The sequence below is a fragment of the Rhinichthys klamathensis genome, unplaced genomic scaffold (genome assembly GCF_029890125.1).
Source record: "Rhinichthys klamathensis goyatoka isolate OS25496 unplaced genomic scaffold, OSU_Roscu_1.1 h1tg000247l_1, whole genome shotgun sequence".
NCBI lineage: Eukaryota > Metazoa > Chordata > Actinopteri > Cypriniformes > Leuciscidae > Rhinichthys > Rhinichthys klamathensis.
Window position 1 is genome coordinate 492,151 of NW_026606769.1, and position 17,517 is coordinate 509,667.

At 39.4% G+C, this 17,517-nt stretch overlaps 1 protein-coding gene across 2 annotated transcripts in view; it reads right to left on the reverse strand.

Moving 5' to 3' along the window:
* adam12b (ADAM metallopeptidase domain 12b) overlaps positions 1–17,517 on the reverse strand; it is a 110,642-nt gene that overhangs the window by 32,889 nt on the left and 60,236 nt on the right. For both annotated transcript variants that reach the window (XM_056266344.1, XM_056266345.1), the window contains exon 11: positions 15,684–15,832. In XM_056266344.1, the coding sequence (XP_056122319.1) occupies positions 15,684–15,832 (149 nt within the window). The remainder of the gene's footprint in view (positions 1–15,683; positions 15,833–17,517) is intronic.

Below are 17,517 nucleotides of genomic sequence, written 5' to 3' on the forward strand. Positions count from 1 at the left end.
GTCTGTTGCATATATATTGGAAAGAGTTATGGCGAAACAAATGTACAAACAGTGTGCTTCTCCCTGCCCGCGTTATTTAACGGGTGGGGACACACACGAGCTTTGTGTCATTTGTTTGGGAGTGGAGCATGCGGTCTCAGCCTTCGAGGGGGCTGAGTGCCAGCATTTGCGAGATGCTTCCGCTTCGCATGCTCCGCTCTCGCCTGTCACTCTTTGACGAGAGTGGTCAGGTTCGCGATCCTCAGGGTGCAGGACCCGCTGTTGCCGAGGCAGCACGGAGAATGCATTCCTGGGGATCGCAAAAGGATCTTTCGGAGGGGTTGGAGACGGGTCCGAGGGCCTTTTCTCCTTCCTTACCAGGAGGATCCAGTGCTCTCCCCCCGGTGTCGGAAGCCCGTTCTGCGGCTTCTTCCGCCCGGGGAGAGAGCCCTCCATTACTTCATTGCTCTTCCTCTGAGGAGGTTGATGTGATGAGTATGGAGAGTATAAGCACACACACACTGGGGAAAGAGATTCGCCACCTGTTTCCCCAGCATATGAGGAGCTGGTGGATGTGATGTCTAGGGCTGTAGAAAAATTAAATATTGAATGGCCAGCTGAGAAAAGGGGCGCTCGTCCCAAAAGTAAATTAGACGAGCGTTTCCTTTCTTCAGCTACATCATCTCCACCACGGGGCCTTCCCTTTTTTCCCGATCTCCATAACGAGTTATCTAGATCATGGATCGTACTAGATCATGGATCGTAAACCGTACTCCTCACGACTTTTCAGCCCTCAAGTTCATTTATATTCAGATATAAGAGGGCTGAAAGAGTACGGATATGAGGCGATGCCCCAGGCTGAACAGACGCTTGCGAGCTATCTGTCACCTGGTCCAGCATCGTCTCTGAAGGCCTCAGCTTTGCCCACTAGACCGCTTAAAGCAACTTCGGTTTTAGTGGGCAAAGCTTATACGGCAGCAGGTCAAGCTGGAGCATGTCTGAACACTATGGCAGTGCTCCAGGCTTACCAAGCTGACCTGCTGGGGGATCTGGATAGGAGTGAGGGAGTTGGTCCTGACGAGGTTCGAGAACTGGAGCGAGTCCGCCAGTACGGAATAAGCCTACTGCTAGTAGCACCACGCTGGCCGAGTCGGATCTGGTTTGCGGACCTGATCCATCTCTTAGACGGTCCTCCCTTGGAGATTCCGATCAGGAGAGACTTTCTGTCTCAGGCCGGGGGCACAATATTTCACCCCCGACCAGAGATTTGGAACCTGTGGGTTTGGCCTCTGAGGGGGCCCAACTCATAGAGAGTGGTCTCTCAACTGAGGTTGTTGAGACCATTTTAAGCTCCAGAGCTCCAGCTACTAGGAAACTATATGCGCTGAAATGGAAAGTTTTTTCTGTAAGGTGTCACCGACATCAGTGGGATCCGGTTAACTGTTCTGTGAACACAGTACTCGAGTTCTTGCAGGAGCGCTTTACGTCAGGTCTATGTCCTTCCACACTTAAGGTTTACGTGGCGGCCATTGCGGCTTACCACGCCCTGGTGGGGGGTACATCGTTGGGTCGAGACCCCCTGATTACACGTTTCCTTCGTGGCACATTGAGGCTGAGGCCTGCAACTCGCACTAGGGTGCCAGCTTGGGATTTGGCAATAGTACTAGAAGGCCAGTCTAGGGCTCCATTCGAGCCCTTAGATTCAGTTTCAGAGAAATTTCTTACCCTTAAGACTATCTTTCTGCTAGCTATTTCATCCCTTAAGAGAGTTGGAGACCTTCAGGCCCTTTCGGTTTCCCCCACTTGCCTTGAGTTTGCACCGGGGATGGTCAAGGCATTCTTATATCCGAAACAGGGATACGTCCCTAAGGTGCCGACCTTGATTCTGAGGCCTATTGTGCTGCAGGCTTTCTGTCCTCCTCCTTTTACATCTGCGGACCAGGAAAGGCTGAACCTCTTGTGTCCAGTGCGAGCACTGGATACTTATGTTCATCGGACATCTTCGTGGAGGAAGTCCGACCAGTTATTTATTTGCTTTGGATCACCTAAGAAAGGTCTTCCTGCTTCTAAACAGACGGTTAGTAAGTGGATAGTTGAGGCTATTACACTTGCATATGAGCACTCTGACCAGCCGTGTCCTTTGGTGGTCAGAGCTCATTCTACGAGGAGTATGGCGGCTTCTAAAGCCTTGTTATTTGGGGTTTCTCTCCAAGATGTTTGTGATGCGGCGGGCTGGTCCTCTACGCTCACATTCGTCAGGTTTTACAGCTTGGACCTGGATGCTGCCCCAGGTTCTCAGGTGCTTAGTGCTTAGTTTCAACAGACTGACACTCAGGTACTTGGAATTCTGGCGTTTTGGGTATTCTCGTTCCCAAAGCGTCGATGACGCATCGCGAGTTCCCTCGAAAGGGAACGTCTCAGGTTACGACTGTAACCATAGTTCCCTGAGAAAGGGAACGAGACGATGCGTCACCCTGCCATACTTCCTGCATACCTGTGATCGGCTTGCTTCGACATTTTTGAAGCTAATGCCGGTTTGCACCGGATGTGCTTTTATCCCTTCCTGGTCATGACGTCACCCGCCCGTGACGCTCATTCTTTCCATTGGACTAGTTGACATTGATGCTCAGACGCATTCACGCTGGGGGCGTTCCCAAAGCGTCGATGACGCATCGTCTCTTTCCCTTTCTCAGGGAACTATGGTTACAGTCGTAACCTGAGACGTTTTTCTCCATCTTATATTATGTTAAAATATTATTAATCACATGACTTTCAAAGAGTCTTTAGAAACCAGAATTAAAGATGAAACACTAAAAATATCATAATATCCTTTGATAAATGTCTTAAAAATGACTGTGTTTAACATATGTAATTGATAATTGACCCTTGGGTGTACTTGGACCCCAGTTTGAAAACCTCTGGTCAAGGACAAGCAATCAAGATATTGAAGTGCCCCTATTATGCTTTTGCGAACATTACCTTTCATGCAGTGTGTAATGTAGCTCTTTGTGAATGTAAACTGTCTGCAAAGTTTTAAAGATCAAAGTGCACGATAAACGGAGTTATTGTCTCCCAAAAGAAAAAAATCCGTCTCTGAACTGCCGAAACGAGTCGTCAGCAATTCCAGTCTGACTTCCGTGACATTCATACGTAACAATGTAACACATTTGCATAATGCCTGCCTATAGTCATTATTGGCTGCTCAAGAACGACGTCTACTTTGACCCACCCTCAAACACTTTAGCTGGTTCGTGTGGTCTACATCATGTCGAAAAGATGCTGTTTTCTCCATTGTGAAAGCAAATTCATTCGTTATACCATAACTGTAATAAGTAATTACTAAAGATAGTATGCGATTTCGGACGCAGCCTGAATCTTCGAACTGCTTCTAAAGAATCTTTGAGAAATGTGGTGATATTAAATGTATATTATGAGAAAAGGAAAGTGTTTTTGACCTCGGATGCATGTTAATCTGTTGTGGAGTCTCAAAACAAAATCAGGAACCTTTAAATTAGCACAATTGGGGCACTTTTCCTCTCTCACTTAGGACATACCCATGCAAACGCATCATAATTCAGCCACAAAAGAAACAGACAGAACTCTATTGACACTTCAGCATGTTCTCAAACAGACAAATCAATACCATCAGCTTAGTGACAATAAAACAGAAACAAGCAATTTAGCCCCAAAACACTGATTTGCAACAAGCCTGGTCTTCTGCAAATCTCACAGATGCCAGCAGTGTGGCAGTAAGCTGGGGCACAATCAAGCACATGTGAGTTTTAATGCCGTCTTTAAAGGGATTACAGTTGAAAGAGACCAATCAGTAGGGGCGTCTGGAAGTAAAAGTCATGACATTTGCAAATGGAAGCGTATCTTAAACTGTATCTTAAACATTCTAAGAAAAAGCTAATGATCCAAAAATGACATTTAAGCGGAGCTGTAGTTTGTGCAATGAGCCGTTTGCAGCAGCGAGGGCTAGAATAGTAATGTGACAGCGGAAAGGACTTTGGTTTAAAAAGGGATTGGCACTGGAGATGGAGAGCTTTGAATGGCGGTGGGTAAGCTGGCAGAGTTTGGCATCAGGTCAAGTGGGTTACTCTTAACCGTTGCCAGAGCGTCGGCGCACTGAAGCGTTTTTTTTTTTATTTAGTTCAAATATTCACCTTATTCCGCCCCGCCCACTTTTAATACTTCGCGCTTCCGCATTTTGTCATCCGACTTCCGCTAAACTGGCACGGCACATCCGGTAGCTATTTCAGTTGTTAGAAGATTGTTTTTTAGCTAGCCAAAACTTTAGCAAAATGTCAAATAACGTTAATACCATAAATGTTTTAAACTGGGAGCACGGAGAAAACTTCATAGGACGATCAGTTGGTCTCACATTGTCTCATCCATCGTCATTGTTAACGTGGCCAGAGGTAACAGTTAACCTATGTGGACATATTTAACTACTTCGTCCTGTTAGGAGTTGATGGAGCAGCAATAACAAATTATGTGTAAATAAGAAGGAATGAGAATATTTAGTTAAGGATAGGAGATGAGGTAATTGGTTAAATATAAATGATTAAATAAGTTGTATAAAATCAGTTGTAAGAAGTGTTTGATGTTTTCAGGAAGCTAGAGACACCTTCTACTGACCTTCATGTAGATACATTTCACCATTTAAATGTCTTAAGTAATAAACCAAGATGGTATTCATTTGCAAACTTGACGTGACTTATTCCTTCTAACTAGAAGACTTAATTCATTTAAGTTTTAAAGGGAATCTACAGAGCTCACATATGGTTTAATAATAAATGACTGACAGGTGAAATCTGGTCACATTGTAAAGGTTTATAAAAATAACTTCATAACAGGTAAAATCTGGTCACATTGTAAAGGTTTATAAAAATAACTTCATAACAGGTCAAATCTGGTCACATTGTAAAAGTTTATAAAAATAACTTCATAACAGGTAAAATCTAGTCACATTGTAAAGGTTTATAAAAATAACTTCATAACAGGTAAAATCTGGTCACATTGTAAAGGTTTATAAAAATAACTTCATAACAGGTAAAATATGGGCACATTGTAAAAGTTTACAGGAAGGACAAGTTTCACCTTCCTTTCATAGAGGAGATCGGTAATGGTGAAGCCTCTGTCTGCCATTACTTCATCGCCTGGACGAAGTTATTAAGTGCACGATATTGAAGAAAAAATTTGATTACTCATTAAACAATGCGATATTCGATACGATTGTGCTTAAAATTGATAAAATTAACTTAATTTAGATTTAAACTTATATAACCTACATACGTGTTTCAAATTTTTTTGTGACAAGAAAACATCCCTTCAACTTGTGAAAGTGAACAGCAGTGTTTTACTGTAGCATAAGAAGTGTTATTTTAACATCAGTGTAAACCACGGGGTTAAGGGGTTCAGGTTATCCTACATTAGGTCTATTTAACAACAGAAACTGAATAATCAAATGTAAAAATAAAACACTGCTTAGTTTTCACTGTATGAATTAAATATATATATATATATATACACTGATTCTTATTAAAGCTAAAAAAGTTATGCATATTGCAATATATTCATTTGTTATATTTAGATATATTGTGCAGCCCTACATGTTGTGTTTGGAAACACTTCTCCTCCATGATGTCAAGCCAACGCGAAATCACCTTGCTTACAATGGACTGAGAAACACCAAACCTTACAGCAAGATCACCCTGCAATAAATTAAGACGCAGCTTCATTAGGAGCTGATCTCAAGTGTGTAGCTGAAAGCTGTTGGTGTATGAACTGGTGAGGTGCTCGGCTACTGAATGGAATGCATCCAATGTCGACCCGCTGACAAAGGTGGTCGTTTCTCAGCAGAGTTATGTACTATAGCACTGGCTCAACGCATTGTGTTCCCATTTCAAATGTAGGTGGCTTCAGGTTGAGTTGAGATATTGTAGCATAGTTGTGGTCAGAGACAGATGGATCCTCCCATTGTGTTTCTGCATCACAGGTCTGGGGCATGTGGCTGTGATCCTCCTCACAGTTGTCCACTGCAACACTGACGCTCATTGATGATCTAAGGAAATAATATAACCATAAACATTTTTACATTAGTAACAGTTACTTAACATAGATCATGAGAATTAATTTATGATGGCATTCATACTTAGAACAGTGTGAAAAAGAGAGATGCATTAAAAACGAGACAGTATACACACAATCTCTACGTAGATCAATATCTGAAAGAGAGATGAGAGCTAGCTGGCCTCCTTACAGGAAGAATGTGAGCTATTGTAAGGCTGTAATGTACCATAATATATTGTACTATCGTGAATATTCATTCATTCATTCTTTACTTCAGACCCTTAGGTCCATATCACAAAGTAAACGAAATATAAGAAATATGACTGTTATAGGTGGCCAATGGTAATCATGCAAGATTCGTTGTATTTTGTTAACGGCTCGTTACTAATCTTAAATGTATTCATAGAACGGACTTCACGAATCTAACGTTAGGCTAACAAGCACATAGATAGGTAAGTTAGGTAACAACAGTTATGCAAGTTAGCTTACCTGAATCTGACAACCTGTTCAGCACCCGGCGATGATCTTTACCAGAACATCGTAGCCGAGCCTTTACTCGGGCTAAAAGGGTGTTCGTCAGTCGGCTTCCCGTCCATAAAATGGTACAAACGAACACACTTAAGAGCGCTTGGGTGGGCACTTCAAGCTTATCGCCTTCCGCCATGGCCTCAGGTGCTCCTCGTCTTTAGGTGGTGGTGGGTGTAAATCGTAGTACACCACAACATTCCGATCGCTTTACATTGTGTTCGTAACACCGTTTTTTTCTATCCTCTTAATTCAATTGTTATGGCAGCCCCTAACTGAGCATATAATACATTACATATTTTACCGTTACAAATATAGAATTACGTCTAGAAACTAGCGTAGGTCCTTTCAGCCGGAAGTTGAAGTCCCTCTCAGCCGGAAGTAAGATGACAAAACGAACGTAATGGCGTCACCCTTGTTGTCGTGGAAAATAAGGTGAATACTATCAGATTTAATGTTATACCTTGACAAACTATACATCATTAAAAAGATATAAGACTCAAGATTCAGTATTTGACCACTATTGTATTCTGAGAAACTTATAGTGACAGTTATGTCTTAATTTGTGTCAGGAGTTATGAAATGAAAAAAATGAGTCGATACCTTTAATATGAATTATGAGCGTCAGCCGGTCCATTCATAAAAAACACTCCGTGCTGTCGTCATGACAGCGATTCACAAAACAACGTCCCTGAGGGCTTTTAGCTCAACAATGTGCAGATGTGGAGAAATATTGATATATTGTCATAGATTCACATCATATTTCTATAGACAGGAATAATATTTATTGAATTTATACCCAAATGCGTCGATGTAATCATAATGATCGCTTCTTACTGAGATGTGCTGTGTTTTCCATTCATACCAATAGCATGGGGGCGCTATTATGTCCAATAAAAGTCCATATATGGATCATGAAGAAGACCCATAGTCATGTGACATTCCAGGACGTCACTGAGTGATACAGAAAGTAGCTGACAGAGATCGCTGTAACATGCAGATAACGATGTTTTGAAGACAATAAACATGATTGCAATGATATTTGAGTTACCTGTGTTCTTCAAGCCATGCCAGGTATTTCATAATAATAGATTATATTTATAATGTAATGCTAATCGATATAGATTTCATCATCGTTCAGAACACTAAATAATACATTTTCTGTCGGATTTTTTTTTATCTGAAGCCAAGTTAGATCACAGAAGATTATTTAAAACACTAGACTTGCGTTATATAGTAAGTTTGGAGCACAAACATGGTTTTAATCTCATAAATGGTCGTGTATTGATGGTGTGCTAAGCTAACATGCTAGCGAGCCCAGGCGCACCTGCCACGAGCAGTTATTGTTTTATGATTTTTTTCTAAATAGGAATGCTTACTGAAATGTTTCAGTGCATTTGATACCAGTTTCAAATATTTAGTGAGAACTTTGATAAAAGAAATTAGGGTTTGAAACCCTATGAATAGCCTGTGAATAGCCAGTCGTTAGTAGCTATAATGCAGACAAAAGAAATGCATATTTAGAGCCATAATAACCAGTCTGGAGAGGTGTAAATGTGTGCAGGGGAGACTGAGACTGAATGGGGCACCACAAAACAATAGAGACAATAGACTGAATAGATGACTCAGAAGATGACTAAACATCAGTTTGCTAATAGAGTCTAATCAAAATAAAGTAATTTGACATGATCTTGAAAAACATTTAACTAAATACAGATTTTTTTATACTTATCATTTTCAGATTTTAAATATAAAATGGTCAGACATGTGGCTTTAGCTGCAGTGCATTTCTAGATTGCTCCAGGGCCAACTTCAATTTTATTTTCATGAAGATGTTTCATAAAAATAAATTTCTAATAACTTTACAAAACTTTGAAGCTATTTAAAATTGTTTTTTTCATTATGACAATAATTAATTCTACATTTACAATAAACAACCAGGTGTCAGCTTTCAAATGAGATCATACTTGTGCTTTTAGTGCAAAGGGTTCATGAACTGTATCTGTTTCAGTTTGGGTATGTCATTTCTGGGGATTTTTCAAAAGTGGGCTTGAAGCTTAACAGGTTAAGCGGACTTGGCGTGGTGAAGAATTGTGCAAGCAAAAGCCAGATTGGTTTGTATTGCCTGGCACCCAGACATGGTTTGAGGCACATATGAGCATGAGTGCAAGATTTGTGTGCCAGTCCACTCTCAAAGTGCTGCGGGATTAGACAGACCACAGATATTGCCAAGCATAAAAACACACGAAAACACACGTAGCCTACATATTTACAGACTTCAGTGTGCGAGTGCACTTAAACCTTCACAACTTTTGTGATTGCCAAACGATTCGCTCTGTTCCCTGCATCTGTGCAACCCCTAAAGCCCTCCTTATAGATTCAAATTTGAGCAAACAACAAATCCTTCCTGCTTGAACTTCGATTTACTTCTTTACCCCAGTAAATCACAGCCGCAGACGCACAAAAATCCACAGAAAACTCCTGCAGTCTACCCTGTCAAAGCCTCTTTTTCCAACTCAAAGATCAGCATGCATCTGAAAGTTTAACTGCTATCATTAAGCATCTGCTTTATAATTCCCGCTAAGTGAAACCACATCTTTTCCAAGACGATTGAGCACAACAATGAACCCAGATGCTGATTACGGTGTAAATTATTCTGAAATTACACGCCTGCTGTCCTCTCCAAAACGAGCGTGCTTAAACATTTTGATATATTTATGAAACAGTGCAATGTTGGAAGTGTTTGCAGAAAACCAACAACTCTAATCATCTCACTTGTGCTTGTTGGCACCCCTGATCTGAGGCCAGTGCACCTGCTGTGTTTTAGAGATCTTTTAAATTTCTGGGCAGGAGTTAGATAAGTGGGTTAAAAAAAGTTAATTAAAAAATGAAATGAAAAGCAAAACCGCAGGCTGATTCATGCTGGTCAGAGCTAGTTGCGCTGGTGAAACCTGATGTATTTAAAGGGATAGGTCACCCAGAAACAAAAATTCTGCAATAATTTACTCACCCTTACGTCGTTCCAAAGCTGTATTACCTTCTTTCTTCCATGGAACACAAAAGGAGGAGTTCTGAGTTCTCTTTCACGTTATTACAGTAAATTGCTTTAGACTTTGGCTTTCAAGCATAAAAACAAAAAACAAAAACAAAAAAAAAACCTACCATAGTAGTTTCACAAAAGTAGTCTGATGCTACATTATACACTACATATACAGTAAGTCTTCTGAAGCCATATACTGTAATAGGAACATGGCAAAATTTATTTGATATCCACCTTTGTTCGTCTTCAAAAATGATCCTTTTAAAGAAAGTTATATATGTTTGGAATGACAAGATGGTGAGTAAAATATGACATTTTACATTTTTGGGTGAACTAGCCCATTAAAAACCTTTTTTGAGGATACCAACACACAACATACTGGTGACCAACTTAAAATATCGAACCTGGCTTTGTACTTAAGGTGCACTTGAGTCCATCTAGCCACGAGTGTCTCACTTGTTGTTTTTTCATTGAGGGTGTTCACACATACAGAAACACACGATGAGTATTATTTCAGCTGAGCTTGCGTGTTACCAAATTATTCCCGTTTCCCCAATTGTTCCTCTGGTCATTGTTAGCTTAAATCTTTCTACAGTACGTCACATAATTCCAAACATGTTCAAATTTCACTTTGGGAGATATCAGAACAGCTTAGTTCTCGGTCAAACCATGACGGCATTTGATATCATAATACACACACACATACATGACAATTTGTTAAAAGAAAACACAGGTTGGAAAAACCTACATTTTTGCAAATCTCCAAAAACTTACCTACTGTGTACATACAATTACTACAGTTTCCAGCTGAAATGAACACTATAAAACACCAACTTCTACTATTCCTGTTCACATAAAATGTAATTACAGGGTGGATTATTGATTTTAAAACTGTTGCTGACATGGAAATAAGTTATGAAAACAAAACACACCATAGTGCATGATTTGTAAACTAACTGTAACATTTTTAACATCTGCATCACATAATTAGCTTTATATGCATGGATTTCTGATGTAGTAAAGTTGTTCACTTGCGGAGGTCTCGGTTACAAGTCATAATAAAATAGCTCAAAGACTAGAAGCAAGCTAAAATGGCATTGCTTCAGCAAATGGTTTTTAATCTCACATTTACCTTTTGTTAACATCGGTGACACCACAGGCAAGTTTTTCAAATTATCCTGCGTTGAATCCATTACTTTTAAATTATATTTAAAAACATTCTCATTCTTTTTGCACACATCGACTACTTTAAAGACACACACACATAGTGGTCATCTGAATTAACCTGCCCAGACTGTTTCTAAGTGGTAAGCTGCAATTCAAAGTCATTTGTATCTAGACTTTTTTTTCGAAACCCCATTCTGAGTTTGACCTATTGGAGCTGTTATGTTATCAGCGATAGGTGGGGAATGAGGAAATTAATGTCTGTTTAATCAGCCTCCTCCGGCGACGCAAACTGATTCGAAGTCGGGCTCTATTGTGCTGCCTGTCATTTAGAAGATAACACCGGCGTTTGGGATTCGGTGTGCGGCCACCACAATAAAAGGTGAAAGCGTTACCCATTAAGCGATAGCATCTTTCCAAAAGGCCATCTGACATGCTTGATATTATGGCTAAACGTTATTCCCTCATTTGCTCTGCAGTGAAGATACAGGCCGAGATTGTGTGAGGTAAGCACTGTCTTGTGAAATCCCAATGTTTAAAACCCTGCTGATAGCCTCTACCTCAAGCTAAGATATATGCTGTTTTTGTTCTTTGGTGCCTTTGTAGAGTAAGTTAGTCCCCCTTGATAACGTCCCTGACAGCCATTTCCAGTTCCTGTCTAACTGAATGGGGGAAACACAATAACAAAAGTTTTACTTCATAGGAATTTATACATGGAAATAATAAGCAAAGAAGGAGATTAGCTCTTTAGACTAAAACTTGACTTCCTTTTCTTACAGCCGTCATATTATTTACCATCCAGCATTACAATTTCCTCCATTCATTTTCAAACTTGTGCCTTATTTCTTCCTTATACTGTTGTTTGGCACGCATGTTGGCTATTGTATTTGGCTGAAAAACATTAAGAAGCCGACAATAACTTCCTGTTTATGCTTCAGCATGAATTGAAGCAGATCTACGGTAGTTCTTAATTTCTATTTTTGTCGCTCCATCTTTCTTTGTTTTGTCTGCTTGTCCTGTCTGTCAGACCATCTTATTCAGTCTCATTTGCAATTGTTTTTCTGCTGAGTTTCCAGCTCTGAATCTCCCAGACTGTATGTTATTGTTCGTTCGACGCTGCAGCTAGGACACTGGGGCTGAGAGCTCACAAAAACTGTCAAAGAGAGAGAGAGAGAGAGAGAGAGAGAGAGAGAGAGAGAGAGAGAGAGAGAGAGAGAGAGAGAGAGAGAGAGAGAGAGAGAGAGAGAGAGGAGAGAGAGAGAGAGAGAGAGAAACGCTGCATGCATGATCATGAATTTCTCATGTTTGAACTTTAAAATAGATCCTTGCAGAGTAACAGTGACAAATCCAGCAACAGCAGGAAACGGGTTTTGAGGAACTGAATAAATCAGAGCCAGAATGTGCGCTTTGTTAAGGCCAACTTACAGAAGGTTTATTTAGCCAGTGAAAACAGCATTGAGACAAAGGATCAAACACATGAAATGATTTATTATTATTATCTGAATCGGTGTGCGTCATGTTTATTTTTAACTGCAAATAATCCTTTTCTTAAATAGTATTTATCTCTTAAAATGGTCTAATCCTTAAAATAGACCTTTAAGCATATTTTTTGTTTCCACATAATATAGCTTAAATTAAGTTTAAGGTTAATAGTTTTTAACATTTCTTCGTATTTTACACGTTGCTAAACTACTATATTAAGTATTTTTAAGCATAAACTAAACGTACATTTATGCATTTAGCATAAATTCAGTGAGAATTATTTTTAAAACAAGAAAAAATGTACTTTGCCAATGCGATCAAATATATAAAGCTAATTAATCAATATATACTGGTCAGAAAATATGAGGTCAGTTAAAAATAAATCTCTTATGCTTACTAAGGCTGCATTTATTGATCAAAAATACAGTAAAACAGTAATATTGTGAAATATTTTATAATTTAAAGTTTTCTATCACTGTGATGGCAAAGGAGCCATTACTTCAGTTTTTAGTGTCACATGATCCTTCAGAAATCATTCTAATATAATGATTTGCTGCTAAAAAAACATTTCTTATTATTATAAATGTTGAAAACTGTTGTGCTGTTTTTTTTTTTTTTTTTTTGGGAACTTTTTTTAACTTTGATGAATAGAAAGTTCAAAAGAACAGCATTTATTTGAATTATAAGTCTTTTAAACATTATAAATATCTTTCCTTTTGACCAAAATAATGCATCCTTGCTGAATACAAGTATTCATTAATTTTAAACGTTTGACTCTAATCTTTTGAATTTCAATATATTGAGCAGTTCTAATTCCAAAAGTAAACTGATCTAGTTTGTTAGTAAAAATATCAAAAAATCCTTAAAATAAGACAAAAACTTTAAGAAATATATATATTTTTTAGTCTATGCATGTGTGTTTTGTGTCTTTGAGACCGCGTGTGTCCGTGAGTTTCGGCCTTTAGGGTTGAATAAACTAAGGAAGCCTGTGTTTCTCCCATGGGAAGTAAAAAATAGGCCAGCATTTTCCTGACTCTGCAATAGTACACAGCTTCTCTGATACAACAAATTCATGTGAACTGCCACTAAAACAATACCAGTCCAAGCTGTCGAGGCACTGGTACAGCTGTCTTTTTAAAATGCCAATTTAATTGTTGTTTCTTTTTATTTGGTGTGTGTGTGTGTCTTGAATCTATATTGGGCCACGAGTCCGGAATAAAGTTGAATTGAAATACAAAACAAACGCTTTGACTTACATGAACCCTACATGAACCTATAAAAAGTGGACGCCAAACTCTAAACCGTGACCTCAAAACCCCGAATGACGCTGCACTGAACGATGTGTGAGGGGTTATTTTGAAAGGTGGAGACAAGCTTTGGCACTCCAGCGTTCTTTTAAAAGCACCTTCTTTTTACAGAAGCGCCACGTCTTTTTAAGCATTCATCCATTGCGCTGCTGAAGAATTTGGACCTATGAATATTTAAAGTAAAAAAGTAAAAATAATGTCAACCTCTCCTCGGTACCTGCAGCTAAAATAGACGACAAAAACCACCTCTCGTGACCCCCCCATCCCCCCCCCCCATCCCCCGAGGTAGCTTTAAAAAGCCCAGAGAGGTTTCTTCACAGCATGTTGTCTTGTTGTCATATGAACACATAATGGGAGAATAGGGTTGTGCTGTTTGTTATGGTCGTGATCCAGGGTCGAGCAGCGGTCCAACAAAAGTATCCCCACTATGAGATAAGACATGCACAGCAGAGATATTGAAAACCGGTCACAGCTGAGAGCGGACAGATGATTACTAGTCACTGACATGCAATATTTCAGAAACAGCAAACTGCAGCTTAGTTTAGACCGAAGGCTGAAAAAAGCCATAAGTCTGATCCTGGAATATTTCAAAAACACTAGAAGTTAATGTGTGTCTCACACACCAAGAACATTTCATTTTAAGACTGAAAAAGATAAAAAAAAGATAAAAAAATTTAATGATTGTGTATTTTAAACAGAATTATGAGGTACTAGCTCAATAATTCACATCTAACAAAAAACGTCCTCATAGTATACACTTCTGTTAAAAATTTGTTTTTAAAAAGTGACAGTAGATACATTTATAATGTTACAAAATATTTGTATGTAAAACGAATACGAATACTGTTTCTATTCATCAAAAAAAATGTATCATGGTTTCTGTTCACTAACTGTTTTCAACATTGATAATAACAAGATCATGGATCACAGGATCATGTGACACTAAAGACTGGGGTAAATTCAGCTTTGCCATCACAGGAAGAAATTACATTTGAAAAATATAATGAAATCAAAAACAGTTACTTTAAATTGTATAATATTTTTAATAGCGCAATTTTTTGAACGGTAGTGTACATAGTGTAACAACGCATACGAGTGGAGAATGAACCAGTTTAATTATACCAAAAGGTTTTACTGGTTAGCATGGTCCCCCTTGCTGGTAGATGTGAGACATAATAAATAGCATATTTGAATAAGTTGTTCTGTATAGTAAAATTAAATTAAATATTTCATTACAGTGAAAAAAGTGTGCTGACTCTTAAAAAAGTGTGAAAAGAACTTTAATGTCACATCTTACTCATTGCCGTCAGCAAATCAGTGTTGTCCTGCAGTTGTCATTGCCATTGCCCTGCCATTCCAAATTGATTAGTCACATGACATTTATGTCTCAAGTGATTGGCTCGAAACAACCTGGCCACAGAACTGAGCACCCAAGGATGGCAGATTTCACATTCGGTCCATTCCAGTACTCCAATACTACATCTAAAGACCCCATCCCAACTGACTCTCCGGTTCATCGTCTGATAAGGCAAACTGCTGTAAGTGTAAGGAGAAAAATTTCCCATTATGTGCCAGCCTCACCTTATCAACCTGGTGTTTACCCATGTTCGAGACCAGTCACATGCTGAAAACCATTACCGGCAAGCGTGTTATCACGAGAAGCCAGACGACGACTGAATGTCTGAAATCCAAACCTATCTACAAGTTTTTGAGTTTCAATCCGAGACAAGCCTCACATCAGTGATGATGTATGGGTATTTAGTGCAAATTCATCACTGAGACACAGCTAATTAACCCCTGGTCAATAAGATGCAGGTAAACGGCTGATTATTCTCTTGTGTACCTGAATGATGAGAGCTTGATTTGCCCGTTCCCCAGATAATGGGGCTCTTTGGAGACTAATTGAGCTGTAGAGTGATGCGTCTGCAGTGCATTTGTACATCACATCATCCAAACAGGTTACTCCACTCAGGAGTACAAGAGGAGATTATTAAGGATTTGTTAGATCTTGATCTGTTCAAACATTCCTATTTACTCACAGTGGTTTGTCAAGTGGCAAAACCTGGTTTGGATAACTCTGTGATCAACATGTTTCTTAAGCACATACTCACCCTGTAGAGGGGGTCATGATGCACCCGCCACGATCTACAGTCATCCTACAGCCGCATCCTCGCTCTGGTGTGTCGTGGTTCATTCCAAAGTTATGGCCCAACTCATGGGCCAAGGTCACAGCAGCTCCCAGAGGATTGTCCGAATGATCCTATAGGAAACAACACAGTGTCATAACATATCTCAAACCAGTTTGTGCTGTATGTACATTGTAAACTTAAGGTGCGGAAACAGTAGCGAAATTTTCGTGAAATTTCACAAGCAACAAAGGTTCATCGGCTATTATCAATAGTGTAGCAATGCATGCAGCAGTTTACTTTCAAACCAAGCAGCGTTCTGTTGGGTCAATGGGGCGAATTCACTTGACCAAGTTGAACCTGTTGCGAAATTTGTGTGGGTAAATCTTTCGCACTCACGCAAAATTCCAGATTGCATAGGTTTCTATTGAAATGCATGGATTTTGCCCATATAAAGAATGGGAAAACGAGGGATGAAGGAGGTATTGGAGCCATGTCTAGGGACCAGAATATCAGGACAACACGGAACACCCTAGAGACCACTCAGAACATCTTAGCAACTGCATGGCGACACTCACTTTTTTTTGCAAAAATTAAAATAAGGCTGTCAGATCAGCACTTTTATAAAATACAAATGTGCTAGAAAAATGAACAGTGCCAAAGTTCAAAGTTCATGTTTATTCAATGCTTACTAGTATACCACAATAATAATGTTCAAATAATCTTCATGTCGGGGCTTTCTTCATTCAAGAGTCGAGACTGAGAAAAAAAAACCTGTAATAGCTGATTAATAATGTATGACACGTGAAAGGACCAGCAGACAGCTGTTATTAAATGTCTTGAAGGGCTGTAGATGCTCCCGTGAATTTCTATCATTTCTCTTTCAAACTCACTCTTTTAAAATCTCTTTCAACCTTGCTATAAGACACACATATAAGCATCACTGCTCTTATTCTCCTTCCTCTGTTGTTCTGCTCTCTTCATCATCTGTTCACAGAGAACAAAGCAGAGCTTCAGCGCTATCCATTTCAGCTGAGGTGAAGAAAACCTCCCTGCTGCCTCACGAACGTGACCTGGTTACCAGCGAACCACCTCTTGAAACCCAGAAACAGATTTTTTCCCCCTTAGATTAGCTGCCATCTTTTCACACAACTGTACCCTGACTGCCTTTTTTCCATTTCACTGTACATCAAAATGACATTTCCTGCCTTGATTACAGGGCAAGGAACATGACAGGCTCATCTAAGCTTTCAGTGCCAACGGGTGATATTTCTTTGCCTCATTTCATTTATTCAAGATCTATAGGGTGCCACTGATGACCATATATTTTGAGTATGACTGACTTGCCCCTCTCTGAGCATAATCACAGACTAATACAGTGGTTAATGCCGTGGGAAATCCAGACTGAACTATTCCAAGAAGCCACTACCAAGCTGCCACATTGAGAACATGGTGTCTTTTTAGTGGTAACAGCCATATTTAAGTGCTCTTGTGCTTCTGTGAAGTTAGTTCCAGATTTTGTAAGGTATCTCCTATCAAAGAAATTCCCAACTTTTGGATTCCTAAAATCATGACAGAAGTGCCCATTATGGTTTGTCCAAAGGTCATATTGTTTCACTCAAATCTTCTTAGACAATTTGTGAGTTAACACAGGATTTTGAAGACCTTTTAAGCTGAGCAGTCTAATAACATGGTACAAGATAGTTTAATTCACTGCAGGATTCATTTTTAGTCTCTGTTTGCCATATGTTAGTGCATGGGGGAGACGCACATATGAAAACAAGACTTTGAAACCACAGAAGCCAATACAGAAATACAT